Source organism: Manis pentadactyla, chromosome 1 (assembly GCF_030020395.1).
Source record: "Manis pentadactyla isolate mManPen7 chromosome 1, mManPen7.hap1, whole genome shotgun sequence".
Lineage (NCBI taxonomy): Eukaryota > Metazoa > Chordata > Mammalia > Pholidota > Manidae > Manis > Manis pentadactyla.
This window is the reverse complement of record NC_080019.1, coordinates 150,139,818-150,155,318: the sequence shown is the minus strand read 5'-3', so window position 1 is coordinate 150,155,318 and position 15,501 is coordinate 150,139,818. Positions and strand designations below refer to the sequence as shown.

Below are 15,501 nucleotides of genomic sequence, written 5' to 3'. Positions count from 1 at the left end.
GTTCCGGGCTGGCCCACAGATCTCAGTTTAGAGAAGCACCACGCGCACACTGAGAACATCGACCTTCCACGAGGGAGCTGGCTGGGGAGGGTGAAGCGCTGAACTCAGGAATCCCTCCTCCAGGAGACGCCCGGGAAAGCAGTGCAGGTGCGTGGAAAACGGATGGTATAGTCCCCGCGCTCGGCGAGCTCCCGTGATGCCGCGGGGCCGGCCAATGGAGGCGCCTTCTGCCCGCTCGCCGGCCCAGCCCCCGGGAGCTCTTGAACGTCCTCTGCGGCCGCTTCTGAGTTGGGTGCACCTGTAGTTTGTTTGATTCTTAAGTTTCATGGTATTGTGTAAAAGTACTTTCGTTAAACATTGTATTCTTAAGAGCTACGGAAAAAATCACCTATCTTACGCCATGCCTGCCTGCTTTTCTCTCAAACAAGCTGGGATTGGCTGCTTCTTCCATTCTGTCCTCTCTGATTTGGTCTTAGTCGAGGAGGTTATCGCGAGCAGCTTAAGGTTGGGAACTCTGGAGGCTAGATTTCCCGGGTTTTACCCCGCCATTTACTACCTTATCTGTGGCGTGGACAAGCTCTATACCTTATCTGTCCCTAAGGGAAACTTAGGTCTGGATATGGGAAGTCGGGGGTTACGAGGAGGGGTGAAGAACAGGTCCTTGGAGCCTAGAAAGAGTTCAATATATGGTTAATATAACAGCAAATCACATTCATGAGAGAGAAACGGGCTTTGCTGGACCGAGCCTGGATAAGGAATCAGACTTTTAAGCACATTGTCACTTGCCTCTTTTTCCATTTTTGAGCATGATTTTAGATTTGTTAACATTTAATTAGAGTATTGTCATTTAGTAGCTGAAATGTACATATCTGCAGACCCATGTGAGCAAATTAACTTTTAAAAAATGTCGCAGCTAAATATCAGTCATAAAATACTGTAATACTGTAAATATAGACTTTAAAACAAGGCATTCAATATATGGCTAATTTGCCAGTGGATTTTTATTTGGGCTACTATTTAATTGTTCATTTTTCATTAAACATTAATGAGTGCCTACTGTGCAGAGAAATGAAAGAGACCCTGCTTCAAGGAGCTTTTGGCAGAGTTGCAAGAGATAAGTGTTCATAATGCTGGTGCAGGACCATCTGGAAGGCATGCCCAACTTTTTCATTCATTCATCCTTTCTTTTAACACGGGTTTATTGAGCATCTGACTACTTTACAGTTATATACTCTGTGTTGGGAACAAATGCAAGTTCTTTGGGGTTTGCATTCTAATGGAAAGAAACATGCTATGCCAGGAAATGCTATGGAGAAAAATTGAAAGTAGGGTGATGGAGAAGATGTTGCTATCTTATACAGGCTGTCAGAAAAGCTTCTCTAAATGACACTGAAGGAAAGACCTGAAAACTGAGAGGGTGAGTCAGAGAAAGAGTGTTCTGGGAAGAGGCAACAATAGAGGTTCTACAGAAGAAACAATGCTTGGCGTGTAGGGAGGAGGCCAGAAGGCTGGAGTAGCTTGTGCAGAGAAGCAGCACTGAGGTTAGAGTTGCAGTCAGGATTGATCTACAGCAGGGTTTCTCAGTCATGCACTATTGACATCTGGGGCAGGGTAGTTTGTCGTGGGGGTGGTCCTCTACATTGTACGATGCTTAAGGGTGTCTCTGGCCTCTACTCATTAGATTCCTCCTTCTCAGCTGTTGCTACCAAAAATACCTCGAATTTGTCAAATGTTCTCTGGGAGGCAAAATCACCCCCATTTAAGAACCACAATATGGAACCACCTGTCCAAAAGTGCTTTCTGAGATAATGAAAATGTTCTATATCTGTGCTGTCCAATACAGTAACTGTAAGCCAGCCACATGTGGCTACTGAGCTATTTTAATACGGCTAGTACAGCTGACGAATTGAATTTTCTATTTAATAACATTTATTTTATTGGCTAGTGGTTATTGTATTGGATAGTACAGATCTAGAATCTTACAGGCCCTTAAAGACTTTGGCTTTTCTTTTACCTCTCTGTCTTTATTTTCTGTTATTCTTTCAGTCTCTCAATTTAGACTCGTCACAGTGGTTCCCTTGCTGTTTGTTCCTTAAACTTGCCATCCAAGTCCCTGCCTCAGTCTTTGCTCTTGCTATTCTGCCTGGCACATCCTTCCCTCAGATACCTGAATGGCTTTCTTTCCCTTAATTAATTCAGGTCCCTAATCAAAATCTGATCAAAGAGGCTTCCCTCATTGTCCTGTTTAAAATCATTACCAGCAATGCCATGCTTACCTTTCTCTACCCACTTAGTTTTTCTCCATAGCATTTATAGTATGTGTTTGTTGTCCTCCAGTAGAATGTGAGTTCTGTGAATCAGGGTTTATCTTTTTTGTTTTTTTCTTGGCTTATTTCAGAGCCTGGCACATAGTAGGCATGCAGTAAATATTCCGTTGAATAAATGAGTAATTTGTGACACCATTGAAGGCTTTTAAACTGAGGAATGGCATGATCTGACTTGTTTTAAACAGTATCATTTTGAATGCTGGTGTGAGGAACAGACAAGGGCATGGTGGAAGCAAGGAACCCAATTAGGAGACTGCTACAGTAGTGCAGGTGAAAGAAGATGGTGGCTTGAGATAGAGTGAAGAATTAATGAGGCAGGAATGATGGCAAGGTTTTGGAGGAGGTAACTGGGGTTGTGTTTACTGAGTGGAGGAAGACTAGGAAAAGTAGGTTTCAGTAGAGAAATCAGGAATTATTAAGAGATCAAGGTTTCTGGAGAAATTGGTGATACCCAAGGATTAAGCAAAGGGGGAAGGATATGGCAGAAAGAGGATGAAGATTTGAGGTAAAAGGGAGCAGCACGGATTAAAACAGCATGGCTCTGTTTGGCTGGAGCCAAAAACAGTACAGGAGCCACAACGTGATGAGAAATAGTAAAATCATTACGGTCAGTGCTTTACAGATCTTTGAGGGTCTTTCTTACAACTTTCCAAGAACCATTCTCTCCCTTTAACACAGTGCCCTTAATACCTTAAGACTCCACAACCATAAAACTGTCATACTCGAATTTGAATACAACTGATCCTCAAACCTCTTTGAGCTGTTCCCGTTAAATTAGGTTCTGGTAGTTTTACTTCCTTCTTGGAAAAAATAAAAAGTTCTCTAGTTAAGAGTGGGGTTTAGTATATTAGATCTTACTATTAAAATATCCATTCACACAACAGTAGTTACCGAAGTACCTATTAATAGAGGACTTCTTTAAATGTCCCGAAAACTGAGGGTTTCTAAGGTGGCTCTAAATTTAAGGGGAAATAGTTAACCTCCTAGGGAAATATGAATAAGCTTGTTGCTTTAGATCTGTCGTTTTCAAACCTTAGCATGTATCAGAATCAGCCAGAAGACTTGGTAAAAGACAGATTGGTCGGTCCCCTATCTGACTTAGCATTTCTAACAAGTTCTCAGGTGATGCTGATTCTGAAACTCCAGGGACCATATTTGTGTAAGAATCACTGCTAATGGAAGAGAATGAAAATGAAACATCAACCAGCTTACTACATCTGCACCACACTTCACCTGTCTCTGGTCATAGATCCTCAAACAAGTCTGGGTCTTTTTGGATATATTAGATGCACTCATGTTCTACACTGATAGGGAAAATTGCATGAAAGAATGGAAACTGAATGGCATTATGGTTTTAGGAGGACACATCTGATTTTTCAATCCCACCCTCCATTTATTAGCTGAGTGACTTTAGTCATGTTATTTAACCTGAGTCTTGCTTTCTAAAAAGCAGTGTTCCTGTCTACCTTTCAGTTGTTTAACATTTATGGGTAACATGAAGTATAACTTAGAAGTCATTTCTTCTCTGGTGTGCAGCACCCATAAGTAAGGAAGGGACCTCCCTCCCATGTTTTAGTTTTTATTTCATGTAATACTGGATTGCCTCCATTTCAAATCTTGATATATAACCAAAACGTCTATCCCTCTTATCAGCTAATTCTTGAATTCACTGTGGATCTTACGCTATGAAAAGCAACGTAGTTTATCTTGGATGTATATTTGGTAATAATTTGCTTGATTCCCAGAATTCATTTCAGAAAAGAAAAATGTAAAGACTAGATAACCCTACTAACTTTATCTAAATACCTCAGTGTGTTTATTTAATAGTCTAGGATCAAAGGACTGTAAATCACAGACTAAGGATTCTAAATCTCAGCCGTAGAACACTCCAGTAATTTGAGTAGTTTTCAAAACAGGCTTGTAGTATGTGCAAATAACTATAACACTGTGTCTATTCTTCCATTTGCAGAGCTATCTCCTGGCATCAAAGACATTGTTTTTCTACTTCAGCCCCCATTTTTTCCAGTTGTCAGTTATAGCAAATAATGTAGATTTTCCTGTTAGTGAACCAAAAAACAAAAAGCAGCTTTTAGACACAGATTAATTGGCTTACACATTTTCCCACTGAAATGCTTCTGTAGGAAGTAATTTTCATCATTTACATCATATTTTTAAGTGACTTCAGTCTTGTTTTTTTAAGTTCCACCAGAGGCTCTTTATTTTTGAAGAGTTACGAACATCGATAAGTCCATCCACTGTCTTGCTTTTGGAGAGCTGTGAAGTTGTATCTTCCACCCACCAAGTTTGCAGGTACAGGAATGACGGTAGTAACCAGCATTTTGTCAACCTCTAATTCCTCCATATGGGCATAAGTTAAAATTATGTCTAAAAATATCTTACTTTATGTAAGCTTTTATATCTATGTTTCTAAAAGTCATTCAATAATCCGAATATGGCAAAACTAACAAATACCTCATTCTCTTATGAAATGTAATAGAAATTTCTTACTTTATATATCTGAAGCCTAATTCCTTTAGAAGGAATGTGCTACATAAAACTGAACACTTCATTACCAACAAGGACAATGTTTTATTGAACAAATCTATGTACAGTACAAAAAAACTTCTTGAAATGAGACACTATTATTGATTTATTGCAGTTCAATGGCTCAGTTTTAATTTGTACTCTTATAAAATGCAAAGTAAAATAATGTTCAACAAGGAAGCACAATTTTCCTTTCTTGCTGAATCTCTAGTATCTTTCACATATTAACAATTCCAAAATGCATATGCAGCATTTAATCATTCTGAAAAGGTGTTTTACAGTACCAAATAAATTAAAAAATAAACACTACCATCCCTTTTACGTTTTTCATCCATGAAAGTTTAAACCAAACATGAAAGGAGTACAGCTGAACCTTCAAGTGTGATTTGCAAAGAATCACAAATTCAGTGTTATAAATTATCTACTCATTATGAAATTGATGGTTTTAAAAGAAAAAGAATATGGCTAAAGCCCAAAGTACCAGTGTCCTTTTCCACGGAGATTCCCCTGTTTTGCCTCCTCTGTATCTGAGCAGCAAAAATTCAGATTTGCTATTTTTTTGACCTTACTGAAACAGCAGAAAGTTAATAGTTAATGTTTTGCAAGAAATTTTTATTTAAAAACAAAGGACTGAAACTTGGTCCATGTAAGATAAACACCCTCAAAATAGAAGGAATAGAAAAGAAAGAAGAATCTGAGGAATAAGAAAGCTTCATTTTCTTCTAAATCCCAAATTAGAACTGTTGGAAGTTTATGCACCCACCCAATAAAGGCAAAATGATTGTTTATTTTTTATAAGACATACATAATAAAATGTACACATTCTTTCAATAGCAATTATATGAGACGTATATAAAGAGGTTAGAACAGTGTGGTCAAATAGAATTTTATAAAACATTCCTTGATCTAGTTATGTATAAATGAATTTGATCTCAGCATTTCAGAAAGTTTTCCCTCAGCAACACAAATGTAGAAATAAAACATCAAAATTAAAAAAAATGAATATGTTTAAAACATCTTGGTATGAACTACAAAAATGAATAAAAATAATCTGCAGATGTGGACTTATGTCAATAGTTACAACTTACAAAAAATAAAAAGTTAAAAATATGATAAAATGTAAAGTTGTAATTTTTAAACTTCTGGAGAAAGTACAGAGCAGAAATTATAATTTAAAAAAATTCATTTTCCAAATGACTAATTTCCAAACAGACTTTTTATTGCATGATGTATTTTAGACTGAACTGAAATAGAACTAAAGTGTTAACAAGTATGTGAAAAAAAACTTTATAAAGTCGACCTTAAAGGATTTTAAGATTGAATTGTGTTTATTTACGTTATTTAAATGTAAATTCCACAGCCTAATGTAGGCTATATAATAACAGAACAAAAACAAACCTAAATTTGATTGGAATGGACTATCAATTGCATAGTAGTGAATGCCCATGATAAATAAATAAAATTGGGAACAATTTTTTTTGGGGGGGAGGTATTATGACCTAGAAATCCTAATTTAACAAAGTCCAGATGCTACCCCAGAAAAAATGTCCCACTTCATTAGTAACTTCATTCAAGCTTTAATATCCAAAAATCTATCATAATATGGTCTGATAAGATTATCTGCTTTGAACAAAAATGTATCAGTTGGGAGTAACTGGAATATCTGGTTGATGTTAGTACATTGGTAGCTCCAGTTCTGAAAAATTTACCTTTGCATTTTTGTTCATATTAGTCCTGGTATAGATTAACACACGATTAGGTAAAAGATGGTATATAAGCTTCCTCTTTTAGAGAATGTACAAGTGGAACAAATCTGAGGTTATTTTTAATAACATTTTTGTTTTAGCAATTTATTGACTACTAGGTTAAAATCCTTCTCAGGGAAATTTCTGGTCATCAAAGAAAATAAATCAGTGTAACTTACTGTGTCTTGTTCTTCTCGTGCAAATTTGTGTAAATATTTTTTATATATAAAAATTACCATTCAGACCAAATTCTTCACCAATAAATAAGAAAGCATGAGTAGTATGGCTTATTTTAGACTCAACTCTCCAAACTGAATAAAATCAATGATTTCTTGACCTGATTCTTAACTGACATTTCTTTTACAGCCAGTTATTTTTATAGGACTATTCTTCGATAACTCACATTAAAGTCTAAAGGACCTTACTATGAATCATCAAGCAATGTCCTAACACTACTCTATGTACAAATAGAAATATCCCAGTGTGCTTATACCATTATTCACATTGAGGAATTGGCAATTCAGTGTTTTCCTTTAACTAGATAGCCTTTAATGGTCTTAGATTCCTCCAATCGTTCTCCAGTTACTGATGGTACTTTTTCTATTTAATTGACACCGTTGCATTTTAAATATAACTCAATTACAAAAAATGGAAAACGGAAGGTTTTTATCAAGAGCTTATTAGCAAATACTGTTTTAAGCATGCTATTCTTTAAACTTTGATCGGTCTAACCAGTCATCTCTAGGAACAAGTTATAATCTTTTATGGATAACATAGTGGTAAATCAAGTTTTATTTTCATGTATCAGTTTCCAAATTATAATAAACCCAGTAGCAATGGTTCCTTAAACCATATTTGAGCAGAAGGGAGGATATAATCTGATTATGCATGACAAGAAAACAAATCCCATTTGTAGAATACTTTGTTTATTGTAAAACAACACCCCCCACCACCCTTTTTTTAAATAATGGGTTAACTTTTCCCTTTCTGTAAGGCCATAGCTGGTTTTTCTATTTGACTAGTTGCCTGAACATGTTTCTCACATAAGAAACTGAGCATGCTGCTATTCATCATCAATTTTTATACAAATATGGTTTTCTGGATAACTGGTACTTTGGGAGTTTTGTAATAATCCTTTTGGAGTCTAAACTAGCACATCTCCTCTGTGAGCTCATTTAGAAAATGTGCTTTGTCTTTATCTTTAGTAATCCAAGACCGCTCTAAAATTAAGGCCATCAGGGAAATAGCAAACTGGTGATGCATTTCTTGTAGTGCTTTTTTCACACTACTGCTTGATCGACAGATCTTTCTGAAACATTTTTTATCAGGCACCTGTAAAACAGAACATGTCTGTTAATTCAAATTTTATAAATATTCAAATGGAATTCTAAGTCAGATTTGTTTAATTATGCCCTTACTCTTCCAAAAAATATTGTTATTTGTAGAAAGGCAACCTCTTTGCTCATTTCTGTGGTTCAGTTATTTTCTAGTTTTTACCTATGTTTTTGTAGTAGAGACTCAACTTACTTGGTTTACATTCTGGCATGCAGATGAAAAACATTTTCATCATCATAACTTTGCTTCCAGAACTTCTGTTACATGAAACTTTGAATGAAGAAAAGCCTCAGATACAGTGAAAGAGTATGGTCAAAGACTGTGTACAAGTTCTGACTCCCACAAGTTCATAAGCCTGTGCCTATGCAAATTACTTAACTTGTGAATTTCAGTTGACCTATAAAAACGGAATAGCACTATCACTTCATAGTGGTCATACAGATTAAAGGAAATAATGTATGGGATAGTGCTTTATATGCTACACAATGTTAACGTTGGTTAACATTAAAAATGTTAATTTTTATAACCTCATAAAGATCTATGGCATTTTCTATTTCTCCAGATATACCTATTGAGAAGATGGAAGACTTACTTTCATCATCTGAATCAAATCCAAAGAGTGCCTGACATTTCTTTTGTGCAAGGTGAGCCTCAAGTGCTTCTGCATTACAGTAGATGGTCAGGCATTTGCCACATCTTAATCTTTTCACTGATTTTTTACAAATGTTTTCTTGATCAGAACAGTCATCTACTCTATCAGTCAGAAATTTTCTGCGTTTTGGCATACTAAGGTACTGTTCATCAAGGTAACTGGGAGGCAATGGTCTGACATAGGGCCTTGTTAAAATTAAGCCATATGAAGTATGTTCACTTGTCAGATTTGGTTTGGAAGGTGCCTGAGATACTGGCAGGGTATTGTGTTCTTGTGGTATAACACTGGGTAAAATAGAACCGTTTTCTGTCCTGATTCTGTTTGTATCAATTTTCAAAGCAGGATCTGATGAAAATACAGGTGTCTGCTCTATTCTGTTGTGTCCATTGACTAAATCACTAATATTACAGTTATTTTCAGAATTTGGCTCTGTGTCAGGCATCTTTTGGTCTATCAAACTTGTATCAGAAACAGTGTCATCAGAATGATCATTACCATTCTGAACTAAATTGTCTGTTTTCTTTTCCATACTTTCTGTACACGTCTTTGGTTCTGTAGAATCTTTCCTTGATTTGCTAGTAGAAACTGGTGGACTAATAGTTTGTTTCTCATTACTAGATGAGTCTTTCTCCTGATGGTTAGGATTTGAGTCTGTAAGAACATCCCAAAGAATTGCTTCATTTGGTTGTGCAGATGATTCTGGTGTTTTACTTAAATAGTGCTGAGCTTCATGTTCATATAGCAGAGGAAGATCTTCGAAAAGTTCATGACATTCTGGAAAACTACACTGAGCTTGAAATATCCTGTGACTTTTTGTGTGCTGAGCAAGCTGGAATGGCAGCTTAAATGACTCGTTGCAATTAAAATGCAAACAAAAATACACATTTGGATAGCTGTGTCTATTAAGATGATCTATAAAATGTTGAGAATCTTCAAATTGCCTTTGACAAAATTTACATTTTCCTTTGCTCCACTTCATTACTGTTTGCCGCACATTTAGGTCAGTTGGATGAACAGTCCTTGCATGTTTATTCAGAAATCCAATTTTTTTAAATATCCTGACACAGCCAAGAGCAGGGCACTTAAAGTTTCCTTCTTGATCTGTAGCATATATGTCTTTTGGATGGCACACAGTTCCATTGATTTTATGAAGTACTGAAGTTTCCTGATTCAGGTCATAATCATCTTCTTCATAATCACCTTCTTCATCCTCTTCCTCCTCATAGTCACCACATACAGGTAAAGGCTCCACTACATTTGAGATATTATTTAAAGAAGTATCAGGACTGCCATTTTCAATGATGTTTTCAATAACATCTTCTGATATGGTTATGGGAATTTTAATGATTTCAGCCACATGTGAAGGGCTGGAAGCAGTAACAGTCTCTACTTCCAAATCTTTATTATCAGAATTCCCATTTTCAAATGAAATTAAAGTATCAGAACAATTTATTTCTTCCAAAGCAGGGATTTCCTGATTCTCCTGTTGAGCTGCAGCAATCTGCTGTCTCTGTATTTTCTTAACATGATTCTTTAAATGCTTCTGCATAAGTCCTCTGTTTCTAAATTTTCTACCACATATTACACATGAAAAACTGCCCTTTTTCTGATGAGCCTGGGCATGCCTTACAATGTGACCCCCTAGGAATTCCTTGTTACATAACATACACCGATGCCTTGGGACACTGTGATCTACTTTGGAAGTATTAAGAGCTGTAAGGTTTTTCTTTGTATTAATATGACCTTTAGGTTGCACTCCAGATATATCATCTGGATCAAGCTCTCCAGTGCTCTGATCTGTAAGAGAATCAAGCCCTTCATCTATACCTTGGTGTTCTACTGCTTTTTTTAGATTACCTGCAGAATTTTCCAGTGTACTTTCATTTAGAAATCTAATTGCTGATTTATCACTCAGTAATGCTACACAGTTTTTCTTAATCATTACGAAGTTCCAGAATTCAGGATCAAAAAACAATCCCTTTTTCAAAATTGGAAGTAATTCAAAACGAACACGATTTTGAACACTACTTGTGCCTTCATTATATTCTTCATCTGGACATTTGTAAAGCTTTTCAACAGTATGATAAGCTTCCAAGGAGCGCTCGAGAAAAAATATTGACAGTGCGCAAATCCTGAGGATCTCTAAATCATTTGGCAAAAAGTGTGCAATTGTTTTATAAATTAAACATTTAGTCTTGGGATCATCATGAAGGTCTAGTTGTAGAGCACAACCACAAATTTCAACACAAATTTGTAAGCCTTCTTCTTCAACCTGTAAAAAGAAAAATGTTACTACTAAATACCTTTAAAATAATTACTACACCAACTACTTTTTAAAATACAACTCAAAAGCTGAATAAACATGTATTCTACATGTACAGTTTTCCTTAATGGGTAGCCTTGTTTAACTTTTAAAAATATATATAAATAAATATTTTTTAACTTGAGAGTAATAATTTGTAAAAGATAGCATTTTAGCTCCCAGTTTAATTTTCAAGTTTGACAAGTCCTACTAACCATTATATAAAATGCTTCATAACCTAATGGTGGATAAATACAAAATTCTTCATAAACTTATGGTGATAAACGGTTCTTACAAATCTGGGCCCCCATTTATTATTTTGGGTACCTATCTCATATTCTGTGGCATAAGGATTAAATTATATGTATTTAGAACATCAACTTTTGATGTTGAAAAATAACTCGATTAAAAAACTGCTTATAGAAACTTTCATAAAGCTGCAGTAAGTAATATTACTTATTTTACTTACTAAAAGTAATTTTATCCAAATAAGGAGAAAACTGTGACCCCCATGAAGGGGGCAGTTTCAGTCTTTACAAATCTAACAAGGTATGAGAATAATATGCCTAACAGAAAATACCTGAAAATTACTCAAGCTTTAAAACTTCTGATGATGACTGAGAAATAACTATCAGCTTTTACTTGGGAATTTGTTGTCCACACACCTTAATTCAAGTTATAAATAATACTTCTAGTGATTTGGAATGATCTAAATGCTAGTTTGAAGAGAAAATGATACAATAATAATTCTTTAAAACTGTGTGCATGTGTGTGTGTATATACATCAGACTGCCTACAGATGACATATTATAGCTGACAGAGAGAAACACTACCTTGCCAGCCTCATCTTCTCCTAGTCCCCTACCTGTTATATAACCCTACTAAACTATTAACTTGCAGAACTCAAGTAGACCTTAACTTTGTACATCATAATCCTACTTTGTCTAGCTGGTAAAGTTCTACCCATCTCCTATTCATTCTTTGAGCATCAGTTCTACTCTAAAGGTTTTTCTCCCCATTCATCTTTTCATTTTGACCTCTGTTCTGTATTAGAGTTAAGCACTATTCTTTCCCCTTGAGAATAATTATACTTATTTCCAAAAAGCATGTACATACTGTTTTATAATTATCTGTGTATGACTATGCCTCTACCCTGTGACTTTGAATTCCTGTATCACAGGGATATTATCTCATTTTTTTGTATCCTGTGGTTTAGCACAGAAGCTGGCATATAGCAATTGTTTGAATAAATGTTTGCAGAATGAATGAGATCAGATCTATTCCACTGACTTTAGTTTTTTCCTATAAATCTCTCACTTCCAGCTTGGTATCCTTTCTTCTTTCTAGTTTGTCTGTTATAACTGGATATTCCCATCTAGATTTTCTAGGCATGGCAACTTCAAAATGCACTGCTTCAAAACAATTCCTTCTGTTTCTCCAAAGTTCTGTCTAATTCCTCTATCTTGAAAGGATGAAATTATAATGTAGTCAGTTGCTCAAGTTAAAAAATTTCCGGACCATCACAAAAGAGAACAGACTACTTCCTTATCTGACATCCTTAATGATTCCAGTATATTTATGGACTGAAGTTCCAACTTTTAGTGTAGCATTTAAGTCCTTTTAGGATCTTGAGCAAACCTTCCTCACCTCAACTTCCTGCAGTCTCTCCCATTACTTTCGTCTCCCACACACTTCCTCACCTTCCTCTGCCCTATTAATGCCACTAGACAGTTGTTGAGAAACAAGGCAAAAAAGTGCTGTGTTAAGTACAAAATCCTCCACAAATGTTAGTATTAATGCAAAGTCCAGCTTAAAGCATCTTCCTCTGTGAAGCCTTTTCAGATATGTCATTGGTAATGTCTTATTTTGAACTCACACAGCATTCTCTGTGCCTCTTTTCCCAGCACTGAGGCACATGAATAATCTATTCAATCAAATGAAAACGTTTTTAGTGTGAGTATAAACAATTAAAAGCACATGTTCCACATTTATTTCATCTTTGAATTTTTCCTCTTATAATGTATTCTTTGATCAGAATCAGAATTGTGAAAAGAAAAAGGCTCTATGATTAACTGGCTGAACTTCATCTATATTGTAAACTTCCCGTAACAGCCTCTCAATTTTTGGTGCAAATGAGAATCATGTGTAAAAAAAAACATATATGGCACCTCTTTATTTTTTAAAAATGGTTTACAGGGGATTCTGATACATTTCAACTATTGAAAAGTATTCTATAACATAGTTTGTTTTCTTTCCCTTTTTTGGTGGGGGCAGAGGTTAATTCTGACAATGCTGGAATGACATTTCATTATTTAAAAATGAAGTATTAATGCAGTCAGCAAAATATGTAGGAAGTTAAAAGAAAAACCATCTGATACAGTGCTACCAACTTTGTATCATGGGAATATGATCACTACATCTAATGAGTGACATGATAATGTGACAAATGCATAAATAAATAAGAAAAATTAAAATATATTATTTAATGGATGCCTCTTTGTATATTTAAAAGTAACCCATATAAAGATTCAGTTAAATGGAGCTACCTAAAATATAGATTGCTTTACCTTTCCTGTCTTTTTGTTCAAAGTTCTGTTAATATTTGAAAGGAAGAGTTAAAAGGATCGGCAGGATCCACTTTCGTGTCTCTAACAGTCATATGTAGAATTGTACTCACTTGCAAGTGGCCCATGAAAAACTTGCTTTAGAACTATTTTTAAAAACAGGTAATGGAGTTTTCTTTTTTACTTCAAATGAACACTTGAAAAATTTGTCCTTAAGTTCCAAAAATGGCTCAGAATTCGTTGTTCCTTTTCACCTAAATACCACTTAAAACTATGAACTATATTGCTCTATGACAATGAACAGCTATTACCTTAGACATGCAAAAATTCACTTTCAAATTAGTTAAGATTCTAAAAACAGGACTTAGGATAGTGTTAAAAGTTTGTCAACTCTCCTTATAAAAATAAGAGCTAACAGCTCCCTATGGAAGGTATTATTCCCATATTAAATCTTAAGTAACACTACACTGGCATTTTTTTCTCATTTTTGAGTTATTTCATATATGTATATATGCTCTTTGTACCACGTTGGAATTTGAAGATGGGGAAAGGGGAGGAAGTAAGATATGGAGAATGTGGCCTTAAAATCCTCCTTCTCTTCCATTTTATAATCAAATAAATTTTATCATAAGAGATTCAAGTTTCAGTGAACTTCATTTAAATTTCATTTAAAATGAAGGGATAAATATATCCTAATTACCTCATCTTTAATGATTTTCATGAAAGGAAATATGACTCTCACATTAGTTGCTGTTCTTAAAAGCTGGTAGCATTGATCTACAAAAACTTGTTTTGAAGGATTAGACTTAAGCTGAAGTTTACTCCATATGAAAATCAACTCCCTGTAAATGAGAAAAAAAAAATCAAAGATACAGTTTATTCAAACACACACACACACACACACACACACACACACACATATATATCTTTTGCTAATTCTATCTATGCTATGGCTAGGATGTATACAAAGTGAGTGTAAATGGATTATTATGTTAACTCTCAAGTTACTTCTGCTACCTATATATGACTAATAGAAGCTGGGGGAAGCACATCAGGGATTTTCATTTTTGCAGTGGTATGGAATGAATTCCAATCCTGCTGACAAACCTAAGGCATCTCTAGTACTTGATGAAAACAAATTCTAACCCAGTATACCATTATTAATGATATTACTTTAAAGAAATAAACTTTGGCTTTTAATTAATGCCCTACTTATAAATTTAGAAATAAATATAAACTTTCTGCAAAGATGAAATGGTTCATATTTTCAATTTTCAATCTATTAAAATAACCAAAAGTACTACAGATTAACAACGTAAGACTATTCTGAAATTTTATATTTTAGATTTTCTCTTCCATTAAAAAAGTGTAGTACTTTTAAACAAAAGTATACTTTTATATACTTAAATACTATAGGAAACTATAGTATTTCACAGGTAGGTTCTTTTCTAAAATGTGGACAGGGTTACTAGATGAACAAGGGAAGAGCACTGGGTTTTGAGGCAAAGAAAATCACTAGATATAATTGATATATTTGGATACCACATTCTAGCAAATTAGAATTCTTTAAATTGTATCATAAAAGCTACATAAAATATCATTTTAAAAGTATTGATGGAAAAAAAATTTTTTTAAGTGATTTGCTGAATATGTACTTTGAGCCCAGCACATACACCTAGTTAAATCTAAGGACAGCTTGACTACTATGGTGAGAGTAAGCTTATTTAGTCCACTTAGGCACAATACGGAAAATGCAAACAAAATGACATCAAGCAACATCCAAGTAAACCCAAAATTCCACCTCCATTTTGTACTTGCTTTGTGGGTGTTCGGAAGTTTCAGTCCATCACCTGCTGTTTTTGCACACATACTCCTTTACAAAGCTCACCAGGTTCACATATTCCCAATTTCCATGCCTGGTATTTTGATTCAGATTGTTTTCTGTCACCCTAACCCACTTAAAACAAAGGATATTCCTGCAAAATTGACCATCTTTTCCAATCAGTTAATGACACTAAAGATTTCTCTACCT

General features: G+C 35.0%; 1 protein-coding gene and 1 long non-coding RNA gene across 10 annotated transcripts in view; one reads left to right on the top strand and one right to left on the bottom strand.

Annotated features, from left to right (window-relative positions):
* The first annotated feature begins 6 nt into the window (after nucleotides 1-6).
* Nucleotides 7-15,501, top strand: part of LOC118919218 (uncharacterized) — a 104,117-nt gene continuing 88,622 nt past the window's right edge. For all 5 annotated transcript variants that reach the window (XR_008997551.1, XR_008997543.1, XR_008997545.1 and 2 more), the window contains exons 1-2: nucleotides 7-147; nucleotides 8,514-8,595. This is a non-coding gene — a long non-coding RNA (uncharacterized LOC118919218). The remainder of the gene's footprint in view (nucleotides 148-8,513; nucleotides 8,596-15,501) is intronic.
* Nucleotides 4,897-15,501, bottom strand: part of ZNF654 (zinc finger protein 654) — a 99,565-nt gene continuing 88,960 nt past the window's right edge. For 4 of the 5 annotated variants that reach the window (XM_036898906.2, XM_057501911.1, XM_057501919.1 and 1 more), the window contains 2 exons: nucleotides 14,170-14,311; nucleotides 4,897-10,875 (listed from right to left, as the gene is read on the bottom strand). In XM_036898906.2, the coding sequence (XP_036754801.2) occupies nucleotides 8,440-10,875; nucleotides 14,170-14,311 (2,578 nt within the window). In that variant the 3' untranslated portion in view covers nucleotides 4,897-8,439. The remainder of the gene's footprint in view (nucleotides 10,876-14,169; nucleotides 14,312-15,501) is intronic. The other variant, XM_036898924.2, reaches the window with a different exon arrangement.